This window comes from Syngnathus leptorhynchus, chromosome 14 (assembly GCF_054491065.1).
Source record: "Syngnathus leptorhynchus isolate UIUO chromosome 14, UIUO_Slep, whole genome shotgun sequence".
NCBI lineage: Eukaryota > Metazoa > Chordata > Actinopteri > Syngnathiformes > Syngnathidae > Syngnathus > Syngnathus leptorhynchus.
In genome coordinates this window covers 6,461,610-6,476,743 of record NC_141208.1, presented here as the reverse complement: position 1 = coordinate 6,476,743, position 15,134 = coordinate 6,461,610, and the positions used below count along the sequence as shown (strand labels likewise).

Below are 15,134 nucleotides of genomic sequence, written 5' to 3'. Positions count from 1 at the left end.
ACAGTTTGACAACACTGCCCTCGTGTGGTACTTTTACTGTAGTACAAGATATGATGCACTAATATTTGCCACATACTATTTCTACAGTTTGAATAGTTTTGTGATAATAATTGAAATACATCTATTCACTCTTGACAACAACAAAATGTTTATATATATATATATATATATATATTTGAAATCATATATCCTATTCTTGGGCGAAGTAGTGTAAAGATGTTGCAGCCTAACCCACACCCCGCCCGGTTTAACACCCGTGCGTTAAAGTTTACTCAGCAACCTGTCTTTGTAAGTGAAGGGTTAAAGAAGAAGGTTTGCATCAATGACTTGGGTGGGGCTGGGGGCAATGGGGTCCAGCCCACTCCGAGTTCTATCAAAAGTGGACCTAAAAGGGCACCCAACACAAGACGTTTGCGCGCGTGACATCTCTTAATTGTCCACTCGAATTTTTTTTTTGTTTTTAGGCTTGTAGTTTGGTTGTCATGGCAATTGCGTCTCTTGTCTTCTTCTTCTATCTTTCCCACGGACTATTCCAAGTTATCAGCGGGCAAGAGCAGCAACCCGAGCCGGCGCACACTGGCCCCTGGCGTCACCGCATCCAGTGGGAGAATAACGGCCAAATCCACAGGATCATGAGCACCGGTTCCGAGTTCGAAGCTCCGGCACGTGTTTACGTCAGCAGCCGAGACCGAGCGTTGGGAGCCGGCGGTAGGGTGAGGACACCTGGTAAACCCAGAGCGCATCAGGTGCGCTCGGGACAACGCCCCAGCGTGGTCGTCGACCCCCGTGTGGACTTCAATAGGGATCCCCTCAGGTGGGCTGACGGGCGGCTCAACGTCCCCCGCGGACTTGAGGAAGAACCGATCCGCGCACTCCACGGCGCGCTCCACGACGCGCAGTATCCCCCCAGGTACCCGGAAAGAGACCCAGGACCCCCTGCTCCGTATCACCCGCTGGAGGCTTCCAACGAAGCGGAGGGCATGTTTAATGACGACTCGCTCCAATCCCTCGGCAATTCGGTGTTGTACAACATGTACCCCCCAAGGGGACGAGCAGGGGCCCTTGCGCGACGACCCCCAGACGCTGGATACGGGACGAGATACTTTCAAAACGGTAGCTCACTGCATCTCAGATTGAAACCTATTCCTCATATTTAGACCCAAGATAAATACTCCTTATAGCAAATGACTACTTCTTGTGTTGTACTTTGTACAGTGCCAACTTTGAACCGTGTTCTCCCAGGGCTTCCAGATCTGGTGCCAGACCCGTACGCCATCCAAGCAGGCGCTTACATCCAGCGCATGCAGATGTTTGCGTTACGTTGTGCGGCAGAGGAGGATTGCCTGGCGAGGTAGAAACACACAGACCCACCCAAATTTATTTTAAGCATAACTCTAAATGTTCTGCTCAGGTCAGCCTTCGGACCCTCGGTGCGAGACATCGACTTCCGGGTGCTCCTGCGCTTCCCGCAGAAGGTGAAGAACCAGGGTACCGCCGACTTCCTCCCTGTCAAACCCAGGCACCAGTGGGACTGGCACAGCTGTCACCAGTAAGACACTTCCTTGATTTTGGGAACCATATACCCAATCAAATTTTAAAAGAAATGTATTTTCAACAGACACTACCATAGCATGGAGGCCTTCAGCAGTTACGACCTCCTGGATGCTGCCACAGGCCAAAAAGTGGCTGAGGGTCACAAGGCCAGTTTTTGCCTGGAGGACACGGGCTGTGACTCGGGGGTCCGACGGCGCTACGCCTGCACAGCTCACACACAGGTGAGGTGAACTCTCTCAACTGCCCAATTGGGCTCCTACTGTTATCTAGATCTCAGCTGGACTCCAAATTTGGGGACATTTCCAAACTTCATAAGATTTCCAACACATTTCATGAGATCTTGAAATCTTGCAATTCAGTTTTAGGGACATTTTGTAGTCTGCTGATTTGTGAATGAACGTTTTGTTTACAGGGACTGAGTCCGGGCTGTCATGATCTCTACGCTGCTAACATTGACTGCCAATGGATCGACATCACTGACGTCATGCCAGGAAACTACGTCTTGAAGGTAAAAAAATAAATAAAGTACAGTTAATTTCGTAACCAGCTTTAACAACGCTCTCAGGTCACCGTCAACCCCAACTTCCATGTACTGGAGTCGGACTTCACCAACAACATTGTGAGATGCGACATCGCTTACACGGGGGTTTACGTTCAGACACGCAACTGTCAAGTAACAAGGTGCTGGAAGGATATTCACTTATGTCCAATTTGAATGTATGTTAATCATATTTTATTCTTTTTTTTTTCAGGGGGTGAAGATTCCTTGGATTTGAACAGAATCTCTTCACATTCGGATGATTGTATTTTATTTTTTTGGATCATTCCAACTCGAGAGGTTGCATTTGATACAATTTCATTGTATATAACATGTCATGGTCCAAGATGATTATTTTTTTTTTACTTTATTTTTTGAATGGTATTTTCTGTGTTGTCATATTATTTTTTTTCTGTCAAAGCATAATGATATTTATAATAATAATTTTTGGTTTTATGTAATGATTAATGGAAATAGTACGAGGGACTCAGGGTTACATCAATTTCTTGATTGGTCCACGAGTTGACTTATCTGCAAAGATGGTTAGCGCTTGAAGATGATTAATCACCACTCACGTATTTCAGTATTAACAAAACTTTTTATTACTATTTTCTCCAAAAATATATAGATTTTTATTCAGAAAATGAAAAACTTTTTCCTGAAAAAAACAACCGAAAGTACAACTAGCAACAGTTTTTTTTTGTTAAAAAATAACGATTCGATTTATTTATTTTTTAGGGTGGCCCTAATACGAGAAATGTTGTGTATTTGGGACATAAATTGAGCACTGTTAGAACCCTAAGCTGTTTGTTGATTTGAGATTTTTTTTAATAGAATTTGTTGCCAATAATAAAAACTAAGAGCCAAAGTGTTGGAGGAGCGTTCAGAGAGGTTGTGCAATATTCCTTAAATTTGTGTTTAACTGTTAATGCTTGAACATGTTTGTTATTATTATTATTGTATGGCAGATTTGATACAATAAAAATTGTAATAAGGATTGAGGTGTTTGTGTCTGCTGCACTGCCCATAAATAGTAGCCTTTTGCTCCTAAAATATTAGACCAGAATTATTATTTTTTTTTTACTGAAATAATTTTGTTGCAACGGCGGCCTCAACAGGATGTTGTGGTGACCTGTTGACGTTAGCCCAATGTCGCGCTAGCCCGATTGCCGCTCGATTCATAACAAGGAAGCGAACAACAAGGGCAGAGATGCATCATGCAAAAGTGACGTTTTGTTGCCACAATCGTATGTCCAATATTACTGCGTGCTGAAAATAACGCCAACAAGATAATTCGGCATTATGTCGTGACCTTCATAAACACTTAACTCGGAATTCGAATGACGTCACGTTGAAGTGTCACCAATGGTGAGTTTTATTTATTTATTTATTTATTTATTTATTTATTTATTTATTTATTTATTTAAAATCCGTTTCTTTGAAAGTTTTGCAAACTTCACACGTTCCATAGCAGTTTCGGCAACGTTTGAATTTTGCAAAATAAAAAAAAGTAAGTAGTGCATTGTTAGAATTTCAGTGCAACGTCAACATTTTAATATTTTTGTTGATGTTACATATGAAATGATTACTAAAATGTACATGACATTTTATTTTCATATATATATATATATATATATGTTATGAATATATAGAGCCAGTAGCGCATCTGACAGGGCCATCACCAACCAAAAATTTGTGTGGCAGCATCTTTGAACTGAGATATTGACAATCAATTGGTACTGCTTGAGGAAATGAAGTGTTTAAGGACTTTCCAGGTATTTTTGCTTTGGTCCTTGTGCACAGCGGCTTCAGATTGAGAGACACTTGGCAGGCATACAGAGGCGGCATGTTTGCTGACAAGCCTCTGTGAAAGCCGCATGAATGAATGCCTTCTCCGCCGCCCTTCCTCCATCACGTAGTTGAAAATGAAAAAGGCCACCGGTTGAGACATCCTAAATTGAAATGTGGTTTCACATGACAGGCCCACGCCAGGGTGAGTCATCATGCAAAGGGGTTCCTGCTGGTGTTCTGAGAGAAATAACAAGCAAAACCAGGGAAAGACATACATGAAGGTTTCCAACAATGTCCGTGCTATCAAGACACAGATGCTGGCAAGAGAGATAAATCCCAATTGAAAAGGTTTTACATTCAACGCTGCCAAGCGTAGATTGTCTGTGTTATTCAAGATGTCTGGAAAGTCCACCCAATTCCTGTCCGGTTCTACTCAGATCTGAATGTTCTGGGAGGCACCAACAAATTAACATGTCTCTAGACATCTGTCTGCTAATTGTTGGCTGTCTACGAGATGCATGTTGAGCTAAAAAGTAGCAAACACTAAAAAGGAGGATCAATTATGGCTGATGAGCAATTTGGGTGAAAAGTGGACGGTTGAATTTTTGCTCATTTTCACAAACCACTTTGATGTACAGTTCTTCCAACTCAGCTGGCCAACATCTTTTTGGACCCGAGTGTCATTTTAAACATGTCATGGTGTAGAGAAGACTCGCCACTGTTTGTTCAGCTGCGGAGTTTCGCACCAACATCTGTAGCGGTCTATGGTCGGGCCTCGCGCCAACGCTGATTCGCGAAAACACTCAAGTTGGGTCTGCGCCAGTACAACACAAAACACAGGTGGGCACAAGCCACCATCTGGATGTAGACTTCACCTCAGCTTGATATACAATTTAACAAATCAAAGTCAGGTTGGAATATCGGTAAAGCGTGCTGCGATTTTTAATTATTTTTTTTGCCGACTGTCAAAACATAAAAAAAAGATACAAATTGGAATGCTTACGCTAATGCTAACATCAACAAGTTCTTCATCGCAAGGTAGACAAATTTCCGGATGGCGTTTGGATACATTCCTTAGGCCACCCTTATGGAGACAAAAAGAAAACCAGGGCCACATAAAAACTGATAGGGACAGAGGAAAGCACGATTGGCAAGCCGGGTTCAAGCACGGAGTAGAGAAATTCCTCGGCATTTCTGTCATCCGCTTGAGATTAAGAGCAGCGCCAGTGCAGACGGACTGGAAGTCTCCAAGTCTTGAGTGGGGAACCGTGATGAAATGTTTCTCTTTCGAGCTGGGTGGTATGGTGACTTGGGTGGTATTCGCAGAGGGAGGATTTGTTTTGTTTTTTTCATTGTTGATTCCTTGCTCTGTCTCTGTGTACCTGCAAACCATCTGTTTGGTGCAGTCCAGATGGAGGATTTAGATTTTCTCGGTAACTATTGAGAGTTAAGGTATTTTAAATGATGGGTTATCTGTTCCAGACCCGCACAAATGAGATTTTTTTTAGTTTTACCGCTCGCCCACATTTAAACTTATTGAATCAGACTCCAGCCTCCTCTGGCAATAAGCAGCTTCATTATTAGGCAACCCGAGTACTCTGTCCTTGAGAGTCTTGTAATACAGCTACGGGTGGCTAACAAAAGCAAGTAGACGTGTGCTGTTCTTGGTCCGCCGCCTGAAATTCCAGAGCATCTCCGGTATTTACAAAACGCTAAAAATGCATTTTTCTTCCCAGCGTGATTCAAAAGCCTTGACGGCAACCAGCGGTGCCGTCGTGGTGGGCCTATGAAGGTTACATAGGGCCGTATCAAAGACATTCAAGGAAATCGTTTAGAACAAAGATGGAAGCTAATAACATATGGATCACAGAGACAAAAAACATTAAGGAGCAACTCTCTCAAGTAACCAAACCAATCATTCAAAGCCACGGACGGAGTCTTGGAGCCTACACGCTAATAACGCTTGCATTTTGGGCCAACAACATTGCTTATGTTGGAGGATACAAATGGGTGATCTTGTATTGGTAATTTATTGATTATCACACAATGATACATTTTTAGACGGCTTGTTCTGTGATTGGCCAGTCCGCCCTTTGGGGTGTGTCATAGCAAAAGGGAAATTGGGAGCATGTTTTGAAAATAGCCACATATAGCACCATCTTAGACATAGTTGATATCAATCGGTTGGCTCAGAGATGACTGTACTTGTTGTCGGGCCAAGGCGGTGAGCTGTGATAGCAGCAGGAGCTCGTGAGAGCAGCTGGGTGAAATTCTCAGACAAGGTTTAAACAAACATTCACGCAGATGCTGGCCAAAGCTAGCCTGGTCTAAAAGGAGAAGAAGAAATGAGATCATATAATGCCACCTACTGATCAAACACGACTTTTCTCTATTCCCACTTCACTTTTTTGGGGGAATTGATCTCTTATAAATCTTGACAAGGACGCAGATATGCTTGAGTCAGTTCTTTTTTATTTCCAAGTTAAAATGTAGGACATTCAGAGCTACATTATCTCTTCCACTGGATAATTAAGATGTCAAATTGATTTATTTGAGAAATGCGCCTCACACACTTACTCTTCCATTTCATCTAGCATACAGTATAAAAAGAAATCCATTGTTTTCAAACACATCTTTAAAGATATACGTCAACTACATTCACTCAAGCTGCCACTGACTGTTTGCTGTTAAGGCCAGTAAATGAATTTTGTCATAAAAGATAATTTGGATTTTCAGCTGTGCACAATTCACATTCATTGTATAGCAGTGATGTTCAAAGCATGGTATACAGGCTCCCTCTAGTGGTACTTGAAAGAATAACTGCATAAATCCTCAACTAATCATTTATTGCTAGTTATTTTGCGGAACCACGTTACAGCTTGGAGGACCCCAATTTGACAGCCCCAATCCCCAGAGTCAATTGAACAATCCAATATACCTGTAATCCATCCAAGTAAATTTTCTGGGGTTTTTTCTTTCGGCTTAAATAGTCAATCAGTCGTTAGTCACTTGAAATGCCTTAATTTCTTCAATTGCAAAAGACAGACACGTACTAACTCCGGCTACGGGCACGTGTCCTCCTGGAAAGCAACGCATGTCCTCTTGGCGTTTGTTTGGTTGCCATCAATTTCTTTGGCAGCTCCATCACTGGAATCGAAGAGTTTTCCGTTCAGGATTATCTTGGCCCCGAGGCTGCGCCGCACAGCTTTGCTTGCTGGAAAGACATCCTCACAAGAGAAACCCAAAAGATTAACATCACCCACCTTTGTGAATTCACAACTTTTCATCAAATTGAATTGTACATACAAAACCGTGCTTCAGCTCAAGGATTTTTGAGTTAAGTAACATTGGCAGTGACATAAAAAGCTGTGTTTGTCTATTCCCGTGCTGAAAAGGAGGCCCTTTTATTTCTATGTCCTTGTGAGTCATGTTCCCTTCACTTGCTCTGCCTGTCAGACCTTCGTACAGGAAAAAGAATGCCTTTATGAGAAGAAATAAAATATAAGGGATCGGGTTCTATCAGGATGAAGAAAAAAAGTGCGAGGATACAAGCACAGGTTGAGGCAACAGCAGCGAAGAGGTTAAAAAAAATATACTGACAAAAGTCCTTACAATGCTACAATGGAGCAAAAGTGAACTTTGCCTCCTATGATGACCTCCAGCACCCAAAAAGGCTGAAATCAGAAGAAATAAAGGCTTCATTTGGTTGACTTTTGAAGCATTTTTGAGGTAAATTATATACCTCCACCAATATTCTTAATACATACTCTTGGCTGCTCTTGTTTTTGGAATAAGTGGTGATAAAAAAAAGCCACAAAAAGCTTTTCTGGTTGAGAAAAAAAATGCTAAAAAAAAAGGTAATTAATCAAATGAACAAAGTTTTCTTGTGGCTATTGTTTCTGAAATATTTGAGGCAAAATAATGATGTTCTCTCAACATTGGCGTTTTGACTGTAATTTGACTCCTAAGTGAATAATGATGTATGTGTGGCTGAGTAACTTTGCACCCAATCTGTTTTGGCAGCCATTTAACATAGAACCCACTCAGGGTGACGAAATCTTTGAGATTCAAAAGATTTGAAATGTCAAATGTATCACTTGAATCTGAAGGATGCTGCTTGCAAAGAGAGATGCTGAACACAAATGTGACTTTTTATTTGCTTGTATGTAAATGGTTGAATTTCTGGACCAATGGGAGAATCTGGTTAACTAGTCAGTGGGGGGGTGGGGAGGGGGACCTACTCTCTATTAGTCACTGAAAACTCACCTATTTGCTGTCTTAGTGTTTTTTCAAAGTTCCTAACATGGTGTCAAATTTCTGTCTCATTCAAAGTTGTGGCATGTGTAGGTAATTGTAAACTGGGGTTCATCGAATTTGTGCCATTTGTGGTGATTTGGCTTGGTCCATTTCATTGTAAATTATTTTCCGGACCCCCAAATCACAGCTATAATTTGAGAACCCCCCTAAGCAACCTAACATGTCCGTTTTGGGGCTGCGGGAGGAAGCCAGAGCGCCCGCCGAAAACAATTGCCTAATACTGTCTGCCTCCTTTAAAAACAAATTCAGCTCTCCTCAAAGTGAATAAAAAAAACGTTGGAGCGAAACACGTTCATGTCCCCCCGTTGCGGTGGAGGAGGCGCAGTGAGGTTTGGTTTGCAAGGACGCCGCAAATATACCGAGCGCTCGCCTCAGTCCAGATGGCAGGTGGCCAGGGGGTTTTATGATTGAAACCAGACTGTGCTTGCCCATAAAAAGAAAAATACCATGTAGTTGCACATAGTCTCCACAAGAGAGAAGTGGAGGGAGTCAGCCACAACATCTGCAAAGGTGGCCCTTTTTTAAATTTGGTAACTAAGTGGGCTTGGTTGCTGATGTAATGGGTAATCAGCATGAAGAAGAAAAGTCGACGGTAGGTTAATTATGGCAATTTTGAGTCAGTGCTGTGATCATGGTGTAAATGTGATGACTCCTCCATTGTGTCACATGACTGCAGGCGATAGGCCGTGGGGGTCTGATTGTGCCAAAATGGGGATCTGAGTTGCTGCCAGCTACCAGTTCAGGCATGACTAATGCACACTGCAAAAAAAAAATTTTTTTTTTTCTCGATTTTATCTGTCTTTCTGTCTTCAGTTTTGAATGCTGAATGGACATTTTTTTAAAAATGTAATTACCTAGTGGGCTTGGAAATCTCAAGAAAGCGGGAAGCACTATTAGCGGCACTACTTGTGGAAAAAGATGGCAAAATAATTCACATGCTGCACGTATATAGTTGTGTAAAAACTTGACTTTGGAAAAGTTGTGCTGACTGATTCATTTATTCAAGTAAAAAAACTACATTTGACTTTATGTATATATATGTCTTTTTTATGTCACAATGTCATCCGCAAAGATTGGAAAAGTAATCAGCACTTTTGTAGAAAGTACAGATATCTGTTTTGAGTAAAAATCAAAAGTCAGCGGAAAAATAAATAGGTCAATCTTAAAAATCTCTAAGTAGCGTAATGTAATATTTGTATCTTGTTTCTTTCTACCACTCCTTTTAAATGTTTTCAACAAAACAGCTTTTACATTGTGGACTGGGAAGTCATGTGACATCAACAAATGCAGACACACGCCGCCCTCCCCGCCACCCACACACACACAGACAAACACACACACACATCAAAAACACATTAAAGCCTTTTTAGTCACAAGCAAGAGAGCCGCAATTGAGTTCACGACTGTAACTAAGCTGCCTATAAACATGGCCGACGTCATTGGTAAAGCAGTGGTGGATGAGGCACTTATTCGTAGTTACAAACAAAAATTGTAGTAGACTTCTCCCTGAAATTGTATCGATTAAGTTCCGACACTCTATTCTCCTAATTTCAGCGCGCTTCAAAGTGTGTTTACACGATGTGTTATTTACTTGTGGCCAATCTGATTTCAGCATTGTGTACTGCCATGTCAAGTAAGAAAGAGGTCCTGTTGTGTGTGTGTGTGTGTGTGTGTGTGTGTGTGTGTGTGTGTGTATGAACTTACCATGAGTTGTTCCCCTGCTTGGAATTGCGTTGACCTCCGGCCATTGCCGCAGGGTGTCATGTTTCGAGCCCCCTCCCCCCCTCCCCCCTATCACCGGCCGGGGCGGACCGCCGCTGCCGCCACATCTTCATAGCATGCTGTTGTTGTGGCGACTTCTCCAGACGTACGCGGGGGTCCTTGTGGCTTTGCCGGATGGATGTGAGTCTTTGCCGCAAATCCCGTTCTGCGGGTACAGCGGAGGCTTTTGATTCCTCGAGCGTAACGTTGTGCTGTTACCGATGACAACTTGAGGATTTAGGTGCTGCGAACGGGTCTCAGGGTTGTCCGCTTTGTGGTCGGAGAACATCAGAGGCGGATGCCCGTTTGTGTGTTTGAGGTCATTTGTGCGAGTCGGCGGGGTGAAGCAGCGAGTTTTGACCACAGATGCCGTATGAACCGGGGATGGAGAGTTTGTTCTCAGGATGACACGTTCCTCATCGGAACGCCTGGACCACTCGGCCGGGTGCGACACTGCGAGTTGAGCAGAGGTGTGAATGTTGCCTGTTGACCCACAAGCCACGTTGCGCTGGTTCTCATTCAGGTCCATACTGGCCGTCAGATGATCGATCTGGTCAATGACCTGATGGGAACAAAAGGATGGTATTTGCCAACTTAAATGTCATCTTATCAATTGAAAAGTTGACTTAACAAAAGAGTCCTACCTCTTTCATCTCCACGTGAACCTGCTTCAAACCTCCCAAAACGTCCTCCAAATCCGTCACCACTTGTCGGATCTGATTCTTCACCGAATCCTGCCCGCTAGCTTGGTTCGTCAAAAACGAACCCTGGTGCCGGTCGGTGATCGGCGCTTCCGGATCGACGACGGCTGGACTACGGATGCAAACTTCCTTCCGTTTGTCTCGGTCAAAGTGTTTCTGTGGAACTTCGGTGGAGAAGAAACCTTTGTGATGGTGCCCGTTGCAGTTCTCCCCTGATCCACCCGAGTCCCGAAGGATATCTCTTCTCTGTTTCAGTGCGCAGTGGCCGTTAGTGATGGCAAAGGGATGCTCGGAATGGCCATTTTGCTTGATGCAAGTAGAACCATCTTCTCCTTTGTCCACCAAAACATTATAGTGCACGGTCCTGCTATATCCACACGCGTGACCGTTGACCCGCAGATGAGGGAGCGGATGCGGTATCCGGACGTGAAAGGGGTGTGCCCTGCTGTGGTTGGACGCGGCCACACACTCACACCGTTCCCTGAAAAACTGGCAGTGTCTCGTACCGAGTTCTGACGAGCGGCTCCACTGGGCTGGGTTCAATTCCCACGGGGGACTGAGTCGGGCCAAGTCTTGTAACTGGCTGAAGGGGCCGGGCCCCAGGAACACAGGCTGTCTCTGAGCGCTGGAGGGACCACCTCTGAACGCCCTTCCCCCTGCGTCCTTAACCCGAAGAGGCTGGCTGTCTCCGTGGCCGTCCAGATGCGGGTGGTCCGGATGTCTGCCGGATGCTGCTTGGTACCCCGGCCCATCGCGGCGGGCGCAGTGCTGGCAGGCGCACGGACCGGCGATGCCGTTGGGTTGAAGAAATCGTCGTCCTTGCCCGCCTTCTGTGTACATATCCAAAGAGGCTCGCATGGAAAACGAGTCCGAAAATCCTCTCCTGGCTCTGTGAAGTCCCGTCATTCACTCATTCTGTTTTCCTCATCTCGTGCCGCCAATGAAACTTTTGCTCAGTCCCCCCCCCCCACCTCTTTTCCCTCCACCCAAGACGTCTCCCTCCCCTTCCTTCCTGTCTGTTGTTTCCCCCACTTCTCTCAAGCAGCTCTTTTCTTCCCCGTTCTCTTTTCTTTCTCCCAACTTTTTCCTTCTCCCTCTCTCCTCAACGGGGCCCCTCTTCTCCTCCTCCTCCTCCTCCTCCCTCCCTCCTTTCTTTTTTACCTCTCACGCTTCCCTGCTCTGTCTCATTTGCTGCCTCAGGAGTCTCTCTCTCTCACTCTCTCCCTCCCTCTCTCAATCTTCTCTCGCTCTCCTCCCTTCCACTCTCCTCCTCTCTTTATTTCACTCCGTCTTCATTCGGTCAGAATCAGCTGTACCTGGATTTCTGAAGCCCCTATTTTCGCCTCCACGGGAAATCCAGAAGTTCTACGGAAACGGACTCCATATGGCCTTGGGCCCCGTGGAGAAAGACAGCCCGGGTTCGGAGCCCAGTTCATTAGCTCCGACTAAAGCACAACGCAATTAAAACGCTGCCCGAGATTGCTCTTCCAGAGACGGAGCAAGAGAGGAGGGGATTGTAGGGAAGGGGTGGGAGGAGGGAAGCAAAAAAGGGGTAGGTGGGGTTTCCAACCACGCCAGCATGGAAGTGGGCAGCACTCTGACTGAAGGAGACATTGACACCTCCTGGAACATGTCCCACCACGCGCTCACGTGCTACCTCCATTAGAATTGTTTATGCTCTATACAAACCCTTTCCCTGAAAAGCAATAATTCCACTTCAAGCAGAGTTCATCCTAGTAAATCAATCCGAGTGAACAAAAAGTGGAAAAGTTTGACGCACAAGGCGGACTAAAAACGTCAGAGTTAAATGTGCCTTTTCAGAGGCCCTCGTGTTCTAGCCAAATGTCGCCAGTGTCTATTTTCAAAGAAAATAACAGGAACTCTGGAAACAATGGGATCTGCGGAGGAGCGCTGTACGGAGACCAAGCGCAGAGGAGGATGAAGGGGGTTCATTTGTCCCAGCAGGAGGATGAGCAGTTTGCTCCCATCTGTTGATTGTTGTTTTTGGAGCCCAAGCACAGCTGCTGGGACTTTTACCTCTACTTAGAAAGAAATTGTCATTAAATAGTTGTTTCGAGGAACACTTTTGGCCGTAACCGCTCATCATGAAGCCAAAAGACAAACTGGCATGTTGTAGTTTTGCCAGAAAGTATGCAAGCAGTCTGGCTGTTGTTTGTCTTAACGACTTTTCAGCCTACGTTGAATGGCAGCGGAAACACTGCATACAAATGTACTCTTATGTAATCGCATTTTCAGTGTGCCAATAAAGATTTATTATATGCACTTGAATGCGTGTCAAAAAAAAAAAGCTCGCCTTTTGTCATGTGGTGCCAAAAAGTAAGCTCACAAGCTTGTAAGAATGTTTGAAGTAAAACATCTTTGAGGATGTTCTCCAAATAAATAAATGAATTAAATAAATCAAATAAACTTCCAAAATATTTAATAAAATAAAAACCCCAACAACTTCCAAGAAAAATAAAATGATTGTCAACCTTCGACTGGCGTGAGGTTTTATTTATAATGAGGTGATACCTGGCAAGTAATCAACACTGCGGCACTTTTGCTGTCATCTTTTTTTTTTAGTTTAATATTGAGATGACGCACTTGAGCACGACGAGACCTGGAGGAGCTGCAGACAATTTGTCCTAATGCGCCAAGCCACGGGGACAAAAATCAGGCCACTAAAACCTCTTGAAATCCACACGACAATAACAGAACGCACTAATGGAAGGGGTGATTAAAGTGTGGGGGGGGATTGCCTTAAGAAGCGGCGGTGCGCGTGTTGTCACGGCAAAGAGTAACAAAAGCAAGAGTGGAAATGACTTGTGAGGGCTTGCTGGCACAAGGTTGCACTCGCCGAGAGGACTTAAAGGCAAAGTGGAGGCTGAGCTTTGACCTAGTTTGACTCCTGACTGGTGACGAGGGGAAAGACAAAAATGATCTACTCGGGGAGCACATCAATCCAAGAACACGATTGGATATATATGTATTGATGATATAGGAAGCTCAACTAAAACGCTTCCAATCAATACAACAGAAAATCCATTAATGGCAACCCAATATGGAGGACCAAAAGTGACAAAACAAAATAAATAAATGCAACAGAAAATGTTTCATTAAAAATCTAATTAATTAATTAAATATTTTGTAATTGAATACAGAATTAAATAAATCAAAAAAATAAATAAATGCACCATTAAATAATTAAAATGTCATACATTAAATGTTTCATGTATTATTTAAATATGGAATGAAATAAATCATTATGTAATGAAATGCGTCATTCATTATATTTCCAATAATTATAGGGAAACGAAGGCAAAATGTTTTATTTGAACTATTTCCCTAATTGACTTTTTGCTGACGGTCACAGCTGGTGCTGCCACCGTGGACCACTTTGTTTCCCGTCCGCATCTGCTCCAAAATTTCTGAGTGCATTTTCAGAGGTAATTCCAACCCCCATCAATTTGAATGCATCTTAATGGAATTCTAATCCGTAACCACTTTCGACTTCAAACGAGGCATATTAATTTGAAATCATCAAATACCCACGATGCAGTTCCTCATTCTTCTTACCCTCCTGAAGCCATTTACTTGACTCGTATGAAAATGTTTGGATGTTGGGATCAAAAAGGTGACAGAGCACTAAGTGCATCATTCAGCACTCCTCGAAATTGATCCGGTGTGAAGGTCCGTCTAGACTCTGGACACTCTGGCGGGGGCTTGATGCCATTTCTAAAACAGGAACGTCTTCTCACGCATGACCCAGATAAGACACAGTTCTGCCTATTGTTAATTAGACACTATCACACAGAAGAAACCTTTGATGATTGGAATGTGATGTGGCTACTGGTGACACCATGAATGAATTCAATTCAAAACGTTGTACAACCAACATCAGGGTTGGTTTTTCACTGCTATAAGCAACAATGGAGTTTACTATGAAAATGATGAACGACCTCATTTGAAGAAAGCTTGTTTAGTCCACATAGACATTTACAAACAAGCACTAAAAGGGAACTGGCCAACCGCCGGGAGACCTTGGCTGAACCACTTGGGAGGAAGAGCCGAGCCCTGGAGAAAAAGTTTTTTTAAATGCAGAACTGACATGGCACCACGTCCCGTCTTGGCTCGGAGCAGGCGGGACCGCTTATTTTCCTAAGTGCCGTCTTTTTTATTTAGTGTCGGCGTGTCTGCAAGTGCTGCAGCGTCTCTGAATTATTGTTGGCGCTGACTCCAAGGCAATCTGGAAGGAGCCAATGTTGCTTTCACACATCGGTCCAATCAAGGACTATTCGGTGCAATACGGAGACCTCAGCTCATCTTGAATGTGTGCGACTGTCACTCTGAAAAAATACAGTTGATGTTGAGCTGCTTTGTCATGTTTGGTTGGTTGGCTTGTTAATAAATGCAACAGTGCCCTCTATGGGCTAGCCTGCAGAATTGTATCCTGCTGCTTCTCTACTGTGAGC

At 43.9% G+C, this 15,134-nt stretch overlaps 2 protein-coding genes across 2 annotated transcripts; one reads left to right on the top strand and one right to left on the bottom strand.

The window, feature by feature from the left end:
• Positions 1-482: 482 nt before the first annotated feature.
• On the top strand, positions 483-3,082 carry LOC147046294 (protein-lysine 6-oxidase-like). Its single transcript, XM_085930021.1, has 8 exons — positions 483-814; positions 911-1,113; positions 1,243-1,351; positions 1,412-1,549; positions 1,619-1,775; positions 1,967-2,062; positions 2,120-2,235; positions 2,307-3,082. The coding sequence occupies exons 1-8, from the start codon at positions 483-485 to the stop codon at positions 2,311-2,313; spliced, it is 1,158 nt and encodes a 385-aa protein (XP_085786147.1). The 3' UTR covers positions 2,314-3,082.
• A 3,260-nt stretch (positions 3,083-6,342) lies between these two features.
• Positions 6,343-11,649, bottom strand: LOC147046293 (uncharacterized). Its single transcript, XM_085930395.1, has 3 exons — positions 10,606-11,649; positions 9,905-10,523; positions 6,343-7,110 (listed from the first exon to the last, which is right to left on the bottom strand). Exons 1-2 carry the CDS (start codon positions 11,566-11,568, stop codon positions 10,032-10,034), a joined length of 1,455 nt encoding a protein of 484 aa, XP_085786521.1. The 5' UTR covers positions 11,569-11,649; the 3' UTR covers positions 6,343-7,110; positions 9,905-10,031.
• Positions 11,650-15,134: the final 3,485 nt, after the last annotated feature.

What these genes read in the sequence shown, in the direction of transcription:
- LOC147046294 (XM_085930021.1), top strand. Translation starts at nt 483, where the DNA reads ATGGCAATTGCGTCTCTTGTCTTCTTCTTCTATCTTTCCCACGGACTA. An exon ending in GACGAGATACTTTCAAAACG is followed by an intron (nt 1,114 to 1,242) that starts GTAGCTCACTGC and finishes GTGTTCTCCCAG; the next exon opens with GGCTTCCAGATCTGGTGCCA. An exon ending in CCTGCACAGCTCACACACAG is followed by an intron (nt 1,776 to 1,966) that starts GTGAGGTGAACT and finishes TTTTGTTTACAG; the next exon opens with GGACTGAGTCCGGGCTGTCA.
- LOC147046293 (XM_085930395.1), bottom strand. Translation starts at nt 11,568, where the DNA reads ATGACGGGACTTCACAGAGCCAGGAGAGGATTTTCGGACTCGTTTTCC. An exon ending in TTCACGTGGAGATGAAAGAG is followed by an intron (nt 10,524 to 10,605) that starts GTAGGACTCTTT and finishes TGTTCCCATCAG; the next exon opens with GTCATTGACCAGATCGATCA.